The sequence below is a fragment of the Myxocyprinus asiaticus genome, chromosome 23 (genome assembly GCF_019703515.2).
Source record: "Myxocyprinus asiaticus isolate MX2 ecotype Aquarium Trade chromosome 23, UBuf_Myxa_2, whole genome shotgun sequence".
NCBI lineage: Eukaryota > Metazoa > Chordata > Actinopteri > Cypriniformes > Catostomidae > Myxocyprinus > Myxocyprinus asiaticus.
In genome coordinates, this window is record NC_059366.1 from 23,647,941 (window position 1) to 23,670,132 (window position 22,192).

At 40.2% G+C, this 22,192-nt stretch overlaps 1 protein-coding gene across 4 annotated transcripts in view; it reads left to right on the plus strand.

Moving 5' to 3' along the window:
- The first annotated feature begins 13,121 nt into the window (after positions 1–13,121).
- The window catches only part of LOC127414054 (sorbin and SH3 domain-containing protein 1-like), a 70,120-nt gene continuing 61,049 nt past the window's right edge, over positions 13,122–22,192 (plus strand). Inside the window, exon 1 of one of the 4 annotated variants that reach the window (XM_051651746.1) lies at positions 13,122–13,472. In XM_051651746.1, coding sequence (XP_051507706.1) covers positions 13,356–13,472 — 117 coding nt within the window. In that variant the 5' untranslated portion in view covers positions 13,122–13,355. The remainder of the gene's footprint in view (positions 13,473–22,192) is intronic. The other 3 variants (XM_051651744.1, XM_051651743.1, XM_051651745.1) reach the window with 3 other exon arrangements.

Sequence of the window (22,192 nt, forward strand, 5' to 3'; positions counted from 1 at the left end):
GGGATCTCTTGTAGAAATTTTTGGGAAGTGCACCAATATGGAGTTATATGTGTGCCCCAATTCTGTGCACACAAAATTATATTTTGAGCGTGCAAATTATATTTTGAGAGCACAACAGTTTTCTGTGTGCGCAAAATTATACTTTGAGCATGCAAATTATATTATGAGATCACAACAATTTTCTGTGTGTGCAAAATTATACTTTGAGTGTGCAAGATTTTATTTTGAGCACACAAAAATGTTCTGGGTTCGCAAAATGATGTTTTAAGCACACAAAAATGTTCTGGGTTCGCAAAATGATGTTTTGAGCACACAAAAAGGTATTTTGCACGGGTGTGAACTCCTTGCAAAGATGCATTCACTTTGAGTAAACAAAAATCAATTTTGCACTTGAATCAAGTTTATCTGAATGTGAATTTGCACAGAAATCTGAAATGTATGTAATTCCACTGTTTTTTTGTGTAAGATCTCACCCAATCTGTGTGCATGCATAGCTTTGACTGCTTGTTTGCTCAACAAGGTCACAGCATTATAATGTGCCAGAATTTCAGAGGTGAGGTGGTAAATTTTGATTGGCGTTCTATACCACAGATCATACTTCTAATAAAAACAAGAGGGAGAGGAGAAGGGGATAGCTTGTTTTCAAGAAAGGAAATGTGTAACACATTATGACCACACCAAAGCAGATCTTTTGTTGACTTAACTGTTTTTATTTAACCTTTATGTAATATATTTTTTAGTCTGTACACTGCCAACAGGCTTACTAGCTATCTAACTCTGGCAAGATCTCGTAGTATGGTTCTCTTGATTGGTATTTGGTTTCTAAGTGACCAAGTTACACTTATGTAGCTACTGGCTTGGCCATGTTAGCTACAACTTTCATCTGAAATTATATTAATTTAATCTCTCCTATGTGTAAAACTCCTTAAGACTAATGTTATAGTGTAGTTTTGGGGGAACTTAATTTAACTTCTATCTATCCCACAGGATATTCTGAGACAGCAGAGCGATCAGCCCCAATTTAGAAAATGTTTGTTTATAAAATTATGTAAAATAGATTTTAAATTATTCTTTTAAATTAATCCTTGTAGTCAAGTACACTCAAAATATATAATGAAATAAAAATCTAGTTAAAGATAATACGTTTTCCAGTTTTTCCAAAATACAGTGATTAAAAAGCAATACATATATTTTTACAAAACAATTTATTTTATTTTATTTATTTTATTTTTATTTTTGTAATGAACAGAGTGTGTAAAACCTACTACTTCACTCACTAACATTTTGGAATTCAGTTGTTATTTTATTATTATAACCCAACAATTATTTATTATTGTCGAGTTTCTCGTTATAATATGATACAGTATTTTTTTTTTTAACTTTGAAGATTTGTTGTATGCAATAGTAATATATTTCTGTCTTATTTACTTTAACCTGGAGGCTGCAGTGTATTGTTCAACGTGTTGCAAAAGGCTGTATTTTATGTAAACATCGTAGGCAACATCCGTAGCAGTAACAGTAAACGTACAAGGCATGACAGCCCATAAGCACACTAGAACAGGAGGAAAAAACATTGATGTTTATCAAGCGCTGAAAAAACAAGTTATTTTTAACTTGACACAGTGTCTAAAAATATGCCAGTCCTGCGTGAGACACTGAAGAAATAGCGAGACGTGGTGCAGCAGGTATGGACGTTCGTCCAGTTCGTGTTTACAAAGGATAACAATGGAAAAAACAGAGCAGACACACGCAAATACGCGTTTGGTTTGAACGGCCCCAAACACATCCGTTCGCGCGTATGTGAGTGAGAGCGCCTGGGCGAAACAAGTTTGGAAGGTCTGTTTACTTTTTCATAAATTACAAACCCGAACACAATATCCTACTTGAAAAACGACTTAAAAACCGGCGGACCTCTTACGTGGACCGCTCTGAGAGCGCTGACAACAGCGTGTTTGCGCCGCACGTGTACCCAAAATAACATGTCACCCTTCAAGCGGTTTTTTGCTGAGCTTCCCAACTGGGGCAGGGCTCCCAAGATGTGCGGCCACGTGGGCCACGCAATTTCGTGGTTTACGTGTTCGCGCCGCACCTGTACCCAAAATAACATGTCACCCTTCAAGCGTTTTTGCTGAGCTTCCCAACTGGAGCACTGGATATTTGGTACATTCTTAGTCAAGCTAAATCGCTCATATTGATGCAAACAATAATAGTGTATTTTCCATTATGACTCGGTACACTTGACATTGCATTTATTAAAGCATATGGGGAGTGCCTTCTTACACGACCTAGTTGAAACCTCTCTACAATAGCACCAATATTCTAATATCTCAAACACCATTTCCTCAGAATTTCTTCCTTCAAGACAGCGATCATCTCTTGTCTAGAAGCCCCCTACCCTTTGCCGTTGATATACATGAATCAGTGGGCGGAATCTTCACGGCAACAAGAAGACACTCCACTCCCCTGCAGAGCTGCCGCTGACGCTTCGCTGGTGAACGGGCCGCAGCATCCTGATTCCAGGCAGCACTTCGGCAGGTGTTGTGTATTCTTTCAAAGCAATTGTATATTGTGTATTGTATACTGTGTGATATAAATATAAATATAAATAATATTTATTTATATATCTAAAAGAGTCACTTACGTGTTCGTGTCTTTTTAAAGATGTCGTTCCGTAAGTGTTCTTTGTGCGAGAGGTACATCCCGCCGTCAGAACAGTATGAGAGTTGTGTTTACTGTCTGAGCCGCAGAGTCAGCTTTCATGGTGTCAGACTGTCCTCAATGCAAGGGCATGAGTCTCAAGACGCTTTGCTAGTGAATCGCCCTCGTTCTGAAGGACGATTCAGCCTCACACACCCTCCCAACCGTCTCTTTGGTGATACCTGAGGATTCACACTAGGAGGCACGGCGGGGCCTTGAGGTCGAGCAGGATGAAATTGAGATGGTCCTCGCGACGGCACATGCCCCGCGAGCCCCTCAATCTCCAAGAAGTGCATGTTTTCTGATACACTATGTGCGAGACGAGCTCCGGCCCTCTGAAAGAGCGCGGCCTCGTCTCGTTCAGCAGTTCTGATGCTGAGAATGATAATGATGATGTCATTTCTCTCGCTGCATCAGGTGAGTGGTCAGTGGATGATGCTGCCACCCCTCCCCCCAGCGAGGGTGAGGAGCGTGCAGGTGCCACTGACAGGGAGATGCTCTGCGTCCTTACAAGGGCAGTCGAAGAGCTTAACCTTGAGTGGTGTCCCCCAGAGGAACCTGAACAGTCTCGCCTCAATGAATGGTTCCTGCAGTCCAGACGTCGTCAAGTGGCCGCATTCTGCAAATCTGCCCCATTCTTCCGCAAAGTTCATAATTTACTGTCTAAGTCCTGGCACGCGCCCTTCTCAGCACACTTGTGCTGTGACACCATCCTCTCTAATGTGGATCATGGGGAAGAAAACAGTTATGCCCAACTACCCCCTGTGGAGGAGGCGGTAGCGGCACACCTCTGCCCAGCGAGTAACTGGCCGTGGAAATCACGCCCCATACATCCTTCCAAACCATGTTGACAAATGTCCGCACTGGCTAGAAAAGCATACTCAGCGGCAGGACAAGCTGGATCAGCACTCCACGCAATGGCGGTGTTCCAGGTATTTCAAGCCAAGCTCCTCAAGCAAATGGACGAGCAAGCCTTAGATCCAGAGACATTCAAAGAGCTCTGCACTGCTACAGACTTAGCGCTGCATGCCACAAAAGTCACAGCGCAGGCAATCGGCAAGTCCGTGGGCAACCTGGCAGTTCTGAATCGACATATATGGCTGACCCTCACAGAAATGAGTGAGAGGGAAAAAGCCACTCTGTTGGATGCTCCAGTGTCTCCAGCCAGCCTTTTTGGCAGCTCAGTGAATACGTTTGCTGAGCGTTATGTTGTGACTCAGCAGCAGTCACAGACTATGAGACACTTTATGCACAAACGGTTCACCCTCACTCTGTTTTGAGCCAGCGCCTGACTAAAAGCTCCATACCTGCTGCCTCAGCGCTGACACCTGCTGCCACCTGTGAGGCCACGCAAGCCGTGGCCCAAATGGAAGCAGCCGTGTCAGTGCCCGCCTCGCGCCAGCGGAACAAACACCCCCCCACAGCCCTTTGAACCAGAAAGCAGAGCCTGCGGTTCCCTCCAGGTCTGCTCCAAAGAAGGCTCGATTGGAGACACAAAACACTAGTCCCATCTCCTCAATGCTGTTTGTTGGGAAAGGAATATTGTTGTTCACAATATTGTTAAAAATTATGTTTCTGGGAGGTTCACGTGACGCCATACGAGAGACAGACGTGTGAGACACGAGCTCTGCGAACTTTGCTAGTTTTTTAATTATTTTCATGTTGTGATCAGGTGAGATTTGATACACCCAATTACATACTTGCTCTTTGAGGTAAATATGGCAAAGAAGTCAAAATTCTCAGACTCTGGAGACATTAAAAGACACTTAACGTGTTCAAGCTGAGGCCTCTGATGGGACTGCGGACCGGAGACACGATTTGGACGGCACTTCGGGAGAAGATATTCAGCGTCAGTTGTCCAACATGTCGGTGATGCTGACGAAGGTTCTTGCTGACTTGGAGGATCTCGCTGTAATACGTCGATCGATTACGGCGATGGAAACAAAATTCTCAGAGTTGTTTACAAGAGTGACAGAAGTTAAAAAACGAATCGATTATCTTGAGTCATCGGAAAGAGAATTAACCGCTAATCCGCCCGCGTCCAAAACGGATTTGGAATTAATTTCAGAAAAACTGGAATATTTCTAAAATATGAGCCGAAGGAATAACATACGAATTGTTGGAATTCCTAAGCATGAAGAGGGCAGAGATATGGTGAAATTCCTGGACAAGTTTTTCCCGAGTCTGCTCGACATAACAGGCCACAAGCTGGAAATCGAGCGAGCTCACAGAGTCCCGGCTCGCAGAACTGCTGAGGGAGATAGGCCTCGATGCATTCTGGCCAAATTTCTGAAATCATCCGATAAATATCTCGTGTTGCGCCAGGTGAGGAGCAAAGGGAAGCTTTCTTGGAAGAACCATAATATTTTCTTGTTCCCGGACTTTGCGAATTCCACAAGAGAGAAACGCGATCGGTTCAAGGAATGCAAGAAACTCTTACATCAGAAAAAGATCTCATTTGCTCTGATGTTCCCGGCCAAACTGAGAATAGAAACGAAGAATGGTCGCAAAGTATTTACTTGTCCAAAACAGGCACTCTCCTTTATAAATACATTGGAGTAAGCCATTTGATGTTTCTTATATTAGTGGACTGACTCGCGGTTGAGGAACTCTATTATCTGAGGAAGCTGGGTGCCATTTTTGTTTCTTTTTGTGTTGACTCCACCTAGCGGCTGGAGTTTGTTTTATGGCATGACTCCAAGAAACTTTTGCATTGACGGAAGATTTTTTTGTTACACTGAAGTTCCTGGCCAGATCGAGAATGGACACTTTGGATGACCACAAAATATCTATATGCTCACATAAAGGACGTCTTTTATAAAGTTGACGGGCTGAGTAAGTTATGGTGTTTTTTTTTTTGTTTTGTTTTTTTTGCGCGCGGCCTCTGTGTTAGTTTGGCTCTTGATCATCCGAGGAACCGGGATGCCAGTTTTGTTTTTCACGCTGGCTCTGCCTAACAGCTGGAGCTTGTTTTGTTGAATTACACTACTTCGGGACAGTTGTGGTTAAATATGTTTGTTCTTTGTGCTTATGCCTCCTAGTAGAATGATTACCTCATCTGCTGCACTCATAACAGCCAGTTCACTGAACAATTGTTTGTCTGTCCGAGGACACTGAACGGTTTTATATCTGCTGGAGTTTATTTTGAGGAGGAACACACCTTCAAGACAGTTCTGTGAATTAATCTACATGTTTTTTCTGTTATTCTGCCTGTTGGCTGGGGTATGTTTTACAAAGTATTTTCTGTTATTGTAATTGTGCCTCACAAAATTTGTGCAGAAGCACCGGACTCGAGCAATCCGATGGCAAAGTTGTCGCGGGGGCTCTCGTAGGCGTACATGGACCTTTTGAGTTTAGAGGGATTGTTGCTGGTTGGCGCTGTCATGCGCGGGGTTAATGCGTACGTTTTTCTTTTTTCTGTATGTTTTGTTCTGGGGGAAGTTCGGGGTTTGATTGTTGCATTAATGGGGAATGTGGTCTGTATAATTTTGTTTTTGACACACTCATTTTTTTTATTTTTTATTATATCAATATGTCAAATGTTAATGTGAATGGGTTATATCTCTCCACATGGAATGTAAATGGGTTGGGGCACCCCATAAAAAAGAAGGAAGGTTATTTCTGTTCTTAAGTGCAAGAAATATGATATAGTGTTTCTTCAAGAAATGCATCTTTCCCTGCAAGAAGCTGAAAAATTTGAGAAGATATAGGGTGGGCATGTTTTCTTTAGTGCTGGCTCAAGTAAGAGCAGGGGAGTCATTATATTGATTAATAAACATCTACAATTCAAATGTCTCAAACAGATTAAAGATAAATTAGGAAGAGTCATTGTTGTGTTAGGAGAAATTCAGCGGCAAAGGTTGATTTTGGCTAATATTTACGCACCTAACGTTGATGATCAGGGCTTTTTTATAGATCTTGAAGGGATGTTGCAAACCGCTGGCACCCCTCATGATATAATATTGGGACTTTAATATTTTGATGGATTCAGTCCTTGATCACAGTGAAGGAAAAGTGTGTAAACCCCCTAGAGCTACATTGACACTTCACAGGGTGTGTAAAAATCTTGGTCTTGTAGATATCTGGCAACTTTTGAACCCATCTAGGGATTATACATTTTTTTCATCAGTTCATAAGATTTACTCTAGAATATATATTTATTTATATCGAAGTCCCTCATTTAATCTGTTGTTGATTGCTCAATTGGAAATATCTTAGTCTAAGATCACGCCCTGGTGAGTTTAGAGATATTGCCACATACAGAGAAAAGGAAATCATATAATTGGCGCTTTAATGTATCCTTTTTGCAAAATCCTGATTTTCAACAAATGTTAAAGACTGAAATCAGTGTCTAAATGGTCCTCGGTATCCTCTGTGGGCGTGGCTTGGGAGGCACTTAAGGCGGTTCTTAGGGGTCGAATCATACAGTATGCCTCATTTATCAAAAAATTCAAAGCACGAGAACTTGTGGAGTTGGAAGGAAATATTAAAAGTGCCGAGGCAGAGCTGAAGCGCCGTATGTCATCTGATGGCCTCAGAGAATTGACCCGATTGAAATACAGGTATAATACTATTTTGTCGCAGAAAGTGGAGTTTTGGTTATTCAGGGCAAGACGGTCATACTTTGAGTCAGGGGACAAAGCAGGGAAGCTTTTGGCTAGATATATAAAGCAGAGAGAGTCTTTTTCTACTATTCCCTCAGTGAAATCTACTGGTGGTGAAATGTTTACCTCAGCCATTGATATTAATAATGCTTTTAAAGAATTCTATCTTGATCTCTATAGTTCCATGTCTTTGTCTACTGATGAAGATATTAGAAACTTTGTGGAACCATTATAACTCCCTAAACTGACGAATGAGCAAAAAAACTCTCTTGATTCTGAGATAACCTTGGAAGAACTTGACGAGGTAATCAAGTCCCTACCTACTGGTAAGGCTCCAGGGCCAGATGGTTTTGCCGCTGAATTTTTTAGATCTTATGCTACAGAACTGGCTTCACTTTTGTTAGAAGTTTATACTGAATCATTAAAGAATGGAAAGCTTCCACCAACCAGCCCGGATCAGTCTGATTCTTAAAAAGGACAAAGATCCGAGCGAGTGTAAAAGTTACCTTCCAATTACCCTGATCCAGCTAGATGTAAAAATTCTGTCTAAAATTTTGGCTAACCGATTAAGTAAAGTTATGACATCTCTTATACATATAGATCAGGTGGGATTTATTCGGGGCCGCATAAGCTTCTGCTTTATGCAGATGATATTTTATTATTTGTCTCCGACCCTACTAGATCCATGCCTTGCCTCCACAGAATTATTAATTCCTTTTCCAAGTTCTCAGGATACAAAATCAATTGGTCTAAATCCGAAGCTTTGGCTTTGACAGCATACTGTCCAGTAACGGCCTTCCAGCCAGGTGCCTTCCAGTGGCCCAAACAGGGCATTAAGTATTTGGGTATTTTATTCCCAACAAATTTGTCTGATTCAGAGTTAATTTTGACCCTTTAATAAAACGGTTTTCGAGCGTTGTAGACAGGTGGGATCATTACATTTATCGATGATTGGGAAGGTTAATGTTACTATTTTTGGGAGTAGCATACACCCCCCTAAAGCAGCAGATACTCTAGGAGTGGTGATTTCTGCTTTTGGAAAGGGCCATGAGGCATCAGTGGATTACTCCTTATTAATTCAGAGTCTGGGGGACGGAGTCTCAACCACTCTCAAGAGATTATGGGAGAAAGATTTAAACCTGGAATTGGAGGAGAGAGAATGGGCTAGGATTTTAAAAAAACATAAAAACTGCATCAAGAGATGCAAGGGTGTACCTTATACAATTCAAGATTTTACATTGGTTCTATTGGACCCCCTCTAAATTGTATAGGCTTGGTCTTAAAGACACACCCACCTACTGGCGATGCCAATCAGAGGAAGGAGACATGGCCCATGTTTTTTGGTGGTGCGCTGAGATTCAGGAATTTTGGTTGAAGGTACAGAGTGTTCTGTGTGACGTGTTGGGCATTCGGATTTCGTTTTGCCCCAGACTCTGTGTTTTGGGTGATGGGGCGGTCATCGACGTAGGTGATAAATACATAAACAATTGGATCCTCACTAGTGCGATGACTTCCAACCCAGATTGTTTTAAGGGGTTGGAAGTCAGTGGGAGCACCCTCAATTCGGGAGTGGTGCGAAGAGATGGGAAGGGTGGCAGCCTTCGAAGAGGTATCATGTAGAAGGCTGGGGATATGGGACTCTTTTATTGGGAAATGGGGTAGATATTTGACGTTTTTGGGGGGCTCTCGCAGTGGGTCTGTGGAGAGAGAGGTATAGTTTAGAGTTGTATGTTTATTATAGGTGTATATGTATGTATATGTGTATGTATGTATGTGTATGTATGTGTATGTGTGTATATATATATATATATATATATATATATATATATATATTATTTTATTCTCTGTAAATGTGTGTACTTATGTAAGACCACTGGGATGTTCGTTTGGAGTGGGGTTCTTGATTGGGGAGGGGAAGTAGTGGGTGTTAATGTTGAATCACTGTATATATGTTTTGTTTTTCTTTGTTTTGAAAATTAATAAAAATGTTAATCACAAAAAATCTTAATCTTAATCTTGCACTCAAATAATTGCAAAAAAAAAATGCAATGAATGTAAAAAAGAATACAGTACTCCTTGCAAATGCACGAGATGCTCACACATTTCCAATAAAGAGCCCTTTTCCTCTTCAAAGCACACACATTATGCGCAACCGCTTCCCTATGGTGAGCGACGCGTTATATCATACGGTGAGCAAACCAAATTGCCCTCTATCCCTAACGGGTATTTCAGAATGGGTGCAAAAAACAATCGAACATGATTATATGATCCAATCTGCATGCCGGCCACACCGTTTCAACTGCGTTCTGTCTTCCGCGGTCCGAAGACGCGCCAGTGTTACGAGCCGAAATACACAATCTCCTCGTGAAAAGCGCGATAGAGGCTGTGCCAAATTGTCCAGCCCAAAAAGGGTTTTACAGACGTTATTTTCTTGTCCCAAAGAAAGATGGCAGTCTTTGACCGATCCTGGATCCGTGACATTTAAATAGTGCACTCACAAAGCGCCCATTCAAAATGATTACTCAGAAACGGATCTTATCACATGTACACCCACACGATTGGTTTGCCTTGATAGATCTGAAGGATGCGTACTTTCATATCCAAATTGTATGACATCACAGTATTTTTTTGAGATTCGTATTTGAGGGAACACTGTATAAATTCTAAGTTCTGCCCTTCGGACTGTCTCTGGCTCCTCACACATTCACAAAGTGCATCGATGCGGTTCTCACCCCTCTGAAACTGAGTGGCATGCGCATCTTGAACTACCTCGACAATTGGCTGTTACTGGCACAATTAGAGGCTCTGTTATGCCAGCACAGAGACTTCCTGCTTCAACATCTAAACAGCTTGGGCCTCAATGTGAACTGGGTGAAGAGCATGCTCTCCCCCAGCCAACAAATCTCTTTTTGGGGAGTCCGCCTCGACTCCACGAGCGGGCGCACTCACCTCAAGAGTGAGTGCGTTCAGGCCATTCTACAGTGTAGAACTTCCACTGAAGCTGTTTCAAAAAGCATTGGGATTTATGGCGGTGGCATCCACCGTCATTAGGTCTCTTACACATGAGACCTCTTCAGTGCCGGCTCAAGTGCCATGTGCCATGGCATGCTTGGAGCCAAGGGTGCACGCACATCACTATATCCCGCAGCTGAATAGCTGCTTTAGCACCCTGGACAGCTCCTGCCTTTTACCAGCGAGGTGTCACACTGGGGCAGGTTGTGGTAGTGACTACGGATGCTTCCAACACAGGTTGGGGGGGCAGTGTGAGATTGATGCCCGACTTTCGGCACCTGGACAGGTGCAAAGAAAGTGTGGCACATCAACCGCCTAGAGCTATCGGCTGTATTCCTAGCCTTAAAGGCTTTTCAGTCAGAAATAGCAAACTGTCCTGGTTCGCTCAGACAACATGAAAAACCGCCAAGGTGGAATTCATTTACCGCCACTGTTGAGAGTGACGCGTCACCTCCTCCTATGGAGCAAGCATCATCTCCTCTCCCTGAGAGCGACATATGTGGGGTGATACCAGGTAAATGGAGAATTCATCCTCAAACTGTATTGAGTATTTGGGAAATATTCGGCAAAGCAGAAATTGATCTATTTGCCTCAGTGGGGAATACTTACTGTCCCCTCTGGTACTCAAAGTCCCAAGCCCCACTGGGAGCGGATGCAATGGCTTACAAATGGCCAGCGAATCACAAATATGCGTTTCCCCCGGTGTGCCTGATTCACTCTGTCATATGCGAAGTCTGAGAGGACAGGGAAACAATTCTATTGGTTGCGCTGAAATGGCCCAACCAGCCATGGTTTCTGGAAATGATGGAGATGCTGTACAGCTTGCCATGGGAAATACTGCTGAGTAGGTATCTCCTCTCTCAGGCTGATCTGGTATCCCCAGCCCAAGCTGTGGAACCTGCATGTGTGGCCCCTGAACAGAGCGCGCTAAACACACCTGAACTGAAACATTCAGTCATGAACACCATTTTACAGGCCAGAGCGCCGTCCACGAGATGCCTCTACTTGCTAAAATGGAATGTGTTCACTGATTGGTGTCTCTCACATGGCAAAGACCTAGTAAACTGCCCCATACATGAAATTCTCATATTTCTTCAAGAGCGATTAGAAGCAGGACTCAATGCTCAAAGTGTATGTGGCGACTATATCTGCGTATCACTCACATGAAGCCGGCACCACTATAGGCAAGCATGATTTAATCATAAAGTTCCTTAAAGGAGCAAGATGATTAAACCCACCTCCAACTTGAGACTTAACTGTAGTCCTAAATTTGATTTGCGCCTGCTCTTCGTTAAGACTGTACTACTGCTGGATCTGGCCTCAGTAAAACGGGTCGGTGACCTGCAAGCACTATCAATCGACAATTCATGTCTGTAGTTTGGCCCTAGTCTTTCAAAAGCCATTGTCAAACCCAGAAAAGGCTATGTGCCTAAGGTCCTAACCATGCCCTTCAGAGCGCAGGTGGTTCACCTTCAGGCCTTCTTCCCTCCTCCATTTAATTCGGATGAGGAACAATCATTGCATTTGTTATGCCCTGTACGGGCGCTGAACGCATACGTTGAGCGTACACGCCAGTTCAGTCTGTCTGATCAGCTCTTTATATGGTATGGAGAATGCACAAAAGGAATGTCTGTCTCCAAGACTTTCTCACTGGATTGTCGATGCAATTGCCCTGGCTAATGCGTTGTATAGGGTAAGACTTGCCCAATTGATGTTAAAGCACACTCAACTAGAGGCATGGCCTACTCATGGGCATGGACGAATGGTGTGTCCTTACAAGACATATGTTTTGCAGCAGGATGGTCTTCTCAAAACACATTTGCAAGGTTTTATAACCTAGACATAAAGTCTCTTTCTTCACAAGTCCTCTCTGTTTAGAGAGCTTGCTATTCATTGGCCAAATATATATACTTATGCTCCTCCCTTTAAGGACGAGCTCCCCATCTTTTTACAAAACTGCCTGCATTCAGGCCATTGTAATTTACCATAAGTTACAAGCACTTACATTATAAAGAAATCCCTCCCCGACTGGGTTCGTGAAGGAGTTAATTAATACTATATGACTATAATTCATGTATTAATTCTGAGTGCTCCCCTCCTGGTCCAACACGAGGGTCACTCACTGTGGCATACTCATGTCGGTCGCCGTCCCACGAGACTGCGGCATCATACTTACTTTCTGGGAGGTTATGTCGTGTAGTGCGGCGTGATGGGATTCTGTTCTCCATATGCATTAATAAACGCAATGTCAAATAAGGAAACTTCTCGGTTACATGCGTAACCTCGGTTCCCTGAAACGAATAGAACAAGACATGCGAACGCTAGCCACACTACAGGACTCAGAGTTCTTGAGGCACGAGTGATGCGCTCCTTGTTCTCAGTCAGAAATTCTGAGGAAATGTTGTTTGTGCACCTGTTTTTATAGCAGACAGTTTCGTGCCAAAACAGGCGGGGCTCAAACACCATAGCCAATATTAGAATATTGGCGTTATTGTAGAGAGGTTTCAGCTAGGTAATGTAAGAAGGAACTCCCCATATGCTTTAATAAACGCAATGTCTCGTTCCCTTCGTCTCAGGGAACCGAGGTTGTACGTATCCGAGACGTTTGTTGCAACAGAAAGAGTATTATTTTATTGTCAAAGTAATAATATATGAGATGTTTTATTTAAAAAATATGATTTGTACTATATTCTCAAATTGAAAAACTGGTCTGTTTCGCTTTTAGTGTAGTTTACCTATAGACTTCAGTATTGGGGAATAAACCGATAAGGATGTATTTGGTTGATGTAGAAATTAGCTATATTGGGTAGGCCTGCTGTAATAATAGGAAATTATTCATGCGGTCTTGCTTAAAATATATAATAAAAAACATATAATTGTAATTTATAATGCGATTGAATGGACTTTAAATATATACTGTAATACATTTTAACTATATATATATATACTTTAAGTTTCGTTATTGTGCGATGTAAAGACGTATGTACCAGTGCGGAACGCCCCTCTCCGCTCCAGTGAGTGCAGAGCTCGTAGTGTACTGTAATGACAGCGCGAGAGGCTCCACGCACGGGCTCGCTGCGTGCAGTGACGGTCACTCAATTGTGCAACGTGCAGCAGCAGCATTATCAATACGGAAACCTGGACTGCTTCCTTGGAAAGGTGAGGATTACACGCCGCATACTCATGTTCTCAATATTTGAATGCCTGAATAATATTTAACTGAAACTGAATGTTTGCGTGTTTACTATGTTATTTGTCCCAGGGCTTATTGTAACCGCAGCGGCCATCCATTACAGAACAATTTGCAGTGCTTTGCAGAAGTGGGTTAGTCTTTCAGTTGAGCACTAGTGTTGTTGTTATTATTATTATATGTAGTGTAATAATTGACATATTGAAGGATGTATGTTTTGAAAATGTGAGAATGGCGATTCTTATTGAAATATGTTACGAAGCTCAAGGCCAACTTGAGAGTGTCAGTGGAAGGAGATGTGATGAAGATTCCGTCTATTTGTATTCAGCGAGGAAAGTGCTGTAGCCTATGTGATTTGCCAAAAGAGCTCTGCTCATCTGTGTGCTGCACTTGACATCCAAATTAGGAACAGGATTCACTCGATGTGCGGACCAGGGAATGGACAGTTATACGAGACTTTATTTGAATCCATTGCATTTTAGATGGAGTGAAACATCAAACAGGACACATCAGGCAGTTTATCCAGCACTCGGTGGCACAGTGCAATAGCATGCCTGCCTGTGTTTAAAAACATGAATGAGAGACTAGAGGTGTAAATGTTAGGATGAGATGGAATGCGGTTTATGCGGCAGAATGTGTGTAAACTTGCCAGAATAAACTGACTTTGATACCACACATTAACCAACATTTTAAAATCCCCTAAAATAATTCTTAAAAACTTCGATTTCTTTTAAACAACGTTCTAGAATTCTTAAAAAGAATATTTCAGGTTCAATACAACTTTAGCTCGATCGACAGCATTTGTGGCATGATGTTGATTACCACAAAAATAATTTAGACATCCCTCCTTTCCTTTAAAAATAAATATAAAATTGAGGTTACAGTGAGGCACTTACAATGGAGGGGTTAAAGGCAGAAATGTGAAGTTTATAATTTTATAAAAGCACTTAGATTAATTTTCTGTAAAAGCTGGTGTATTATTTGAGCTGTAAAGTTCAAATAATTTTGAAAGAGTTTAAATCGTTGTTTTTTCCGCTCCTTTTAGGGTTGTAAGGTTTGCAGAGTTAGATCGAAATGGCAACGAAGTAGTAAAACTGGATGTAACTTACACCAAAAAAATTTTATCATACAAAATCATGTTAATGCACATATTGTTTACATCTTGTGGCTATAAATTTGAAACAGTAGGTATTTTAATGTTACATATTGGCCCCATTCACTTCCATTGCAAGTCCCTTACTGTAACCCATATATTTTTTTATTTATTCGAAATTAATTTATGTGGTGATCAATATTATGCCACAAATGCTGTCGATTGAGCTTAAATTGCATTGCACCCTTGACCTGGAATATTCCTAAAAAGAAAGAAGAAAAGAAAAAAAACATATATCTTAACTAATTAAATAAATCCCCTCTTCTTAACATGAACTGTACATGTGTGGGAAATTATTTGTCAGATTTGTCATAACACTGTCACTTTATCATAAAGAGGATGTGTGGGATCAGTGGAGATGGTAATATTTGTGTGGTTTGTGCAAAATGTTATGGACAAAGAAGAGGTTAACTTTGAGGGCTGTTCTATCAAGACTGTAGAACTGTTTGTAAACCAGAAAGATTTGTGCAAATATGCAAATGCTGTAATTTTTACGGTGTGTTGAAAACCCAGCATTGCTGTAGGAAGATATCACAGGGGAGAAGTTAAAAGGAGACTGAAATTAAGCACCATTTTGGGAAAAAATAATTGCTAACTTTATTTAAGTGATAGAAAAGTAGTGTTTTAGCTTTCTTGTGCTCTTTGGAAAGGAATGCAGATGTTTACACTTAATATGCTGACAGTAGAACAATGCTGGGATCTATTTTAGAAAATTATCACTTTTTTATTTAGTAATATATTGATGATTATTATTTACTGTAAAACACTTAAAATTTTGGACATTGCAGTAATTTGAAGTCTATAACAATGGATGTTTTCCTGCTTTAAAATTAGTTAAGTGGCATTTGATAGTAGATTGATGTATGCTGCTATAATAACCTATAGAAAAGTGTTGTAAAATTGTCAGAATGCTTAGTTTAGAGTTGATAAATGTTGCATTGCATTGTTCATTTTCCTCCACTAGATATTGTTTCCACAATTATTAATATGAGCAAATGAGTATACCTTATGAAACTGTATGTTTATTACAATTGTGTCATTGTAATGTAGTTGTAATGCAAGTAAAAGCACATCAGCAAGAGGATGGCACTGTACAAATAGAGAAATCTCAAACCTTAAAACCTGCACTCTTTTGAAAATATATATCTATGTTTATAGATGTTTCAACTCAACACCTGTGCCTGATATACAGTGATGTTATCATCTTCCTCTGGCACAGGTGATAGTATTTCAGTAAAGGGGAAGTGAATGCCATTCAACTCTTAAGCAGGGGAGAGACTGCAACATTTGGGTGAAGTTCCTGCCATCGTCTTTGGAAGCAGTCTCCTTACAAAGATAATGAATAATTTGTGTTGGGTGGTTAATATTTTATAACCTTGGTGTAGAATCATATTACTGTCTAGTGTGGTGAACAGGCACCCAACAGATTAGTTGTGAAACACTGTTTAAATGTTTAAATGATTTGTCTTGAGAATGAATGGACAAACTATAATACTTGTTGCATTTGTGCCCTTCTAAGACCTGTGGATCATAAGGTTGTTACAACTTGTTTCAAAATAGATCTTTTGGCCCTGATATTTCAGGAGTTTGAAGTAGGCCTATAAGCACTGATAATTCTACATGTTAGTAAAGTCAGCCAAAGCCTTTCTTCAAGCACCGCAGTAATACCCAAGCATGATTTGACTGCACATAATGTGCTACCACTTCACATTTCACTGCTATTTCAAACACTTGCAAACCAAAAATTAACCCTTTTATTTGTCATTGTATGCTTTAGGCATGTTTTGTAAATTGCTCACTCAAATTGGATACACACAGCCAGGAATGGGTTAGAGAGCAAGGGCAGACATACACGTATAACAGCAGCTAGAATAAAGCAATCAGCTCCAGAAGTGGACAGTGGACAGAGGAAGAGCTATGAGTGGGATTACAATTTCAGGCTTCCCATTCATGTTTATGTATGGAGCCCCTGAGCCACTCACACCCATGGGATTGAGGGGATTACCATATTAATAGTATTTTCTTATTTGTTTTACAACTAGTTATACTGTACGTACTCTGGCCTAATTATGAAGTTATGTGTTATATGATCTTTGTCAGACGCCCCCACAGATGAATCTTAATGATTGTAAAAAAGATTCCCCAGCAAATCGGTGCAATTTCTAATGCATCATTGTGATTTCAAATGCTTTGTGATATGATTCAATCATGACTGTCCAGTAATAGATAAAGTTGTTTTATTGATTTCCCATTAAATACAGAGCACTGATTCTGCATGATGTTTTTTTTATATTGTAAACATACATCAACTCCACCATGATTGAGGAGTCTCTGACAGGATGTTAGTACCAGACACATCCACATTGTGTTAATGCTACCCCGTGTTGCTTAGCAACAGTCATCTTCCCCCTTACTTTCCGTAAACCCCGTTCGTGTGGTTTTGAGTGCTACTTGGGAGTGTGTGTGAGTCTGAATGTTTTGTTAGTGCTATAAATTTCAAGGTCTGTGTGCACAAAGCAGCATGTTAATGCAAACAAGAACTTGTGCAGACTATGGTTCAGTTTGTGTGATGCTGATAGATTTTTCTTTTCACCTCTTGCTGATTTGACAGATTGCAGACCAGCTGGCATGAGGTCAGTGTTGGGATGATGTTTGCCTGATGAAAATTCATAGTTTGAATGCAGATCACATTCAGAGACAATGTTAAAATTATATGGCTGTGTTCAATGGGATAGTTCACACAAAAATGAAAATTATCTCATCATTTACTCCCTTTCATGTTGTTCCAACCCGTATGACTTTCTTCCATGGAACATTAAAGGAGATGGTATAGGCAGAATGTTAGTCTTAATCACCATTCACTTTCTTTGCATCTGTTTTCAATGAAAGTGAGTGGTGACTGAGTCACAAAGTCCTCAACATTCTGCCTAACATCTCCTTTTGTGTTCCAAAGAAGAAAAATGTCAAATGGGATTAGAACAACTTGTTCCCGCAGTAAATAACAACAGAATTTTCATTTTGACTGATTTATCACTGTAAAGGAATAGTTCACCCAAAAATGAAAATTCTCTCATCATTTACTCACCCCCATGCCATCCCAGATGTGTATGACTTTCTTTCTTCTGCAGAACTCAAATTAAGATTTTTAGAAGAATTTCTCAGCTCTTTTGATCCATACAAAGCAAGTGAATGGGTGCCAAAATTTTGAAGCTTCAAAAATCACATAAGTCAGCATAAAAGTAATCCATAGGACTCCAGTGGTTAAATCAATGTCTTCAGAAGTTATATGAAAGGTGTGGGTGAGAAACAAATCACTTTTACATTCTTCTTCTTGTGTTTTTAGTGATTCACATTCTTCATGCATACCGCCCCCAACTGGGCAGGGAGAAGAATTTCAAGCAAAAAATGACTTAAATATTGATCTGTTTCTCACCCACACCTATCATATCACTTCTGAAAATATAAATAAAACACTGGAGTCAAATGGATTACTTTTATGATGGCTATATGTGCTTTTTTATCACAATTGTGGCACCCATTCACTTGTATTGTATGGACCTACAGAGCTGACATATTCTTTAAAAATCTTGATTGTGTTCTGCAGAAGAAGGAAAGTTATACATATTTGGAATGGCATGAGGGTGAGTAAATGATGAGATAATTTTCCTTTTTGGGTGTACTGTCGCTTTAGATATTTGCTAACACATAGCTAGGACACATTATGAATATCGAGATGATGTATCAACAGATAACATTTTAATATTGTTTTTTTCCCCCCAAATCATTGTGAACTGTAACCTTTCAAGAATGTGTAAAGCCCAAGTGTGTTTGTGTGCGTGTGTGGTGTGTGTGTGTGTGTGTGTGTGTGTGTGTGTGAATGCATGTAAATGTGCATGGCTTTGCGGTAGCATGGGCCTGGCATTCTTTATAAAGGCTTTGCTCGTGGTATTGCTCAACACTGAGATTTAGGGTCCTCCATCATCCTGCCATTTTGGCCACCATTAGGGAAGCACTTGAAATGTCTGGATTATCACAGAGCTGTTTTTAGGTGTGGTGGAATAGTTGACATCCCCTGACAAAATTATCAGGCACCAGCCACATAACTGAGAGGTCTGAAACAGTTGCTTCTGTCTGCATTCCAAGTGTGACTCCAGAAATCTCCATTGGTTCGAATATTATTGACAAGTTGTCGGCCATAGAGATGTTCATAGAGCTAAATATCTTTGTTTATAATGCTTTACACTGTGTTCATTGAGTGTATGTTTTGTGTGCATAACATACAGTATAGCAACTTAGGCTATAGGCCTAGAGTTATGTAAACAATTATACAATAGTTAGTTCTGGTCCTCTAACCTGATTAAACAAGTGTTCCAAGAGTGATGATATTCAGTATAACAGCACTAGGACACTTCACACGTTTGTATCACTCTGTGTTATCTGTGTTGGTGGCATTTCAGACAATCTGTGTGTTGCTTGTTGACACTCGTTTAGGACTATTTTCTGTTGGCGAAATGTAAGTTACATTATTAACCTCTTGCTTAGAACTGTTGCATATGATAGGTTTTCAAACTGGGTTATGTGAATAAAAAAAAAAAAAAAAGGAAAAAGATTAACATTGTACTTGAAACTGTACTGAGAAACAATGTAACTAATAAAAAAGTAAATAATTCCAGATAATATTTTAATTATTTCTTGTGGTTTTAGTACAGTGAGAATATTAACATGGTTTCCACACTATTTGACTATTTAAATTTCCATTACTTTTCTGTGATCGTGCCATTAATTTGTGGTTGCAGGATATTAATTTTTAAAACTAATTTTGATGCAGACTGATTTACTAATGAATTACTGCTTATGTTGTATTCGTCCTCATTTTGTAAGTCGCTTAGAATAAAAGCATCTGCTAAATTAATAAAAGTAATGTAAATGTTAATGTTAATGCACTCCGACTAATTTTTTGAATTGGTTCGATGATTTATAGAAAATAACCAACCTAAAAGAACCAAATATTTTATTTAACATATGTTGCCTTTATAAAATCACACTTACCATTTTTGAAAACCACTGGTATACATAAAAGAAACAATACACCCTCAATCATGCTTTTGTACTGTATGTAAGCAATACCTGTAATAATCTAATCAAAACCATGCTGATATTTAGTACAACATCACTCTTGCTTGTGTGATATTAAACATACAAATATAGTCAGTAGTATACATACATTTATATTTCACAAACTGAGCTGTACACCTAGGCCCCAAAATTCAGTATGCCAAATCTCAGTCTGGTCCATTTTTATTCTTATTACTCACAAAATAAATCTTTGTGTGCCTTATGAGCTTTGTCCGTCATTCTATATCAAAAGCCTAATGAGAGACTTTTCATTACGCACTGCTTTGTAGCCCAAGTGTGAAATTCATTATCATTGTCCCATCTGTCCTTCTGCAACATCCATGCTGTGCACAAAGGCTTTTTTTTCTGGCTCGAGCTGTGGTTGATGCTGTGCATGTGCCATGTCCCATGTCCCACTCCCTCTGTCTGTATGTTGTCCTGATCATCAAATGCTGGGGCCTGTGACGGCCAAGCCAGGAGACTTTGACTCTATACACAGCTGTGAAAACTTTTGGAAGAATTTCTCAGCTGTTTTGGTCCATACAATGCAAGTGAATGGGTGCCAAAATGTTGAAACTACACAAATCACTTAAGTCTGCATAAAAGTAATCCATAAGACTCTAGTGGTTAAATCAATATCTGCAGAAGCGATATGATAGGTGTGGGTGAGAAACAGATCACTTTTACATTCTTCTTCTTGTGTTTTTGATGATTCACATTCTTCATGCATACGCCCCCTACTGGGCAGAGAGAAGAATTTCAAGCAAAAAGGGACTTAAATATCAATCTGTTTTTCACCCACACCTATCATATCACTTCTGAAAATATGGATTAAAACACTGGAGTCGTTTGGATTACTTTTATGATGACTTTTTGCGCATTTTGGAGCATCAACTTTTTGACACCCATTCACTTGCATTGTATGGACCTACAGAGCTGAAATATTCTTCTAAAAATCATAACTTGTGTTCTGCACTAGAAAGAAAGCCATATACATCTGGGATGGCATGAGGGTGAGTAAATGATGAGAGAATTTTCATTTTTGGATGAACTATCACTTTAAGTCCTTTTTTAACTCTAACTCTCCACTTCCACATTCACATCTGAGAGTCACATGTGGTGCCTGTTTAGTTTCACTTTCACATTTGAAAGTGAATGTGAAAGTGGAGAGTTAGAGTAAAAAAGGACTTAAATGTTGATCTGTTTCTCACCCACACCTATCATATAGCTTCTGAAGATAGATTTAACCACTGGAGTCATATGGATTACTTTTATGTTTGCTTTATGTGATTTTTGGAGCTACAAAGGTCTGATCACCATTCACTTTCATTGTATGGACCTACAAAGCTAAGATCTTTGTTTGTGCTCTGCAGAAAAAAGTCATACACATCTGCGATTGCATAAGGGTGAGCAAATGATGAGAGAATATTTATTTTTGGGTGAACTATCCCTTTAAACTTTGATCTGTCAAAGGTGGAGATTGATAGTAAAAAAGGACTTAAATATTGATCTGTTTCTCACCCACACCTATCATATCGCTTCTGAAGATAGATTTAACCACTGGAGTAATATGGATTACTTTTATGTTTGCTTTATGTGATTTTTAGAGCTACAAAGGTCTGATCACCACTTACATTGTGAGAACTAACAGAGTTGAGATTTAAACTCTGGAGTCATATGGAATACTTTTATGCCTTGTCATTTTCTGAGTTCTGGTCACCATTCACTTGCATTGTATGAATCTACAGAGCTGAGATATTCTTCTAAAAATCTTAATTTGTGTTCTGCAGAAGAAAGAATGTCATACACATCTGGGATGGCATGAGGGTGGGTAAATGATGAGAGAATTAAAAAGTTTTGGGTGAACTATCCCTTTAAAGCTGCAACAAAGAAATTTGGTCTCTCTATCACCATCTGTGGTTGAAACATAAAATTGAAAGTAACTTAGGGATAGGGATGTCAGTTCCCTGTCTGTCACTCACTCGACATTGTGTCGATGTAGTGACACTAGGGGTTCAATCTTGAGAGCCCCAATCACCTTTGCTTAAAATAGAAAAGGCCAATGAGGACTGGCGAGTGGAATTTGCATGCCACTCTCCGCCCCCGGACATACGGGTATAAAAGGAGATGGCGTGCACCACTCATTCAGATTTTTTCTTCGGAGCCGATTGCATGCTTGTGTTTGTCCTCTCAGCTTTCGCTTATGCTGCTGGATTTTACGGCGCATATCAGAGGTCACCCTCGCACAGGCAATTGTTGTGCTTCCCTTGGGTGCTTCGGCGGCTGAGTCTGCGGATGCTAAAAGAGTATATTCAGAAGAGTATATTTCCTTCTAAAAGAGCTCGCGCAAATGCTTGGCGTCTTTTTAAAGATGTCCTTCCGCGTTTGCGCTACTGGATATGGCCGTTTTCTCTCCCCTCC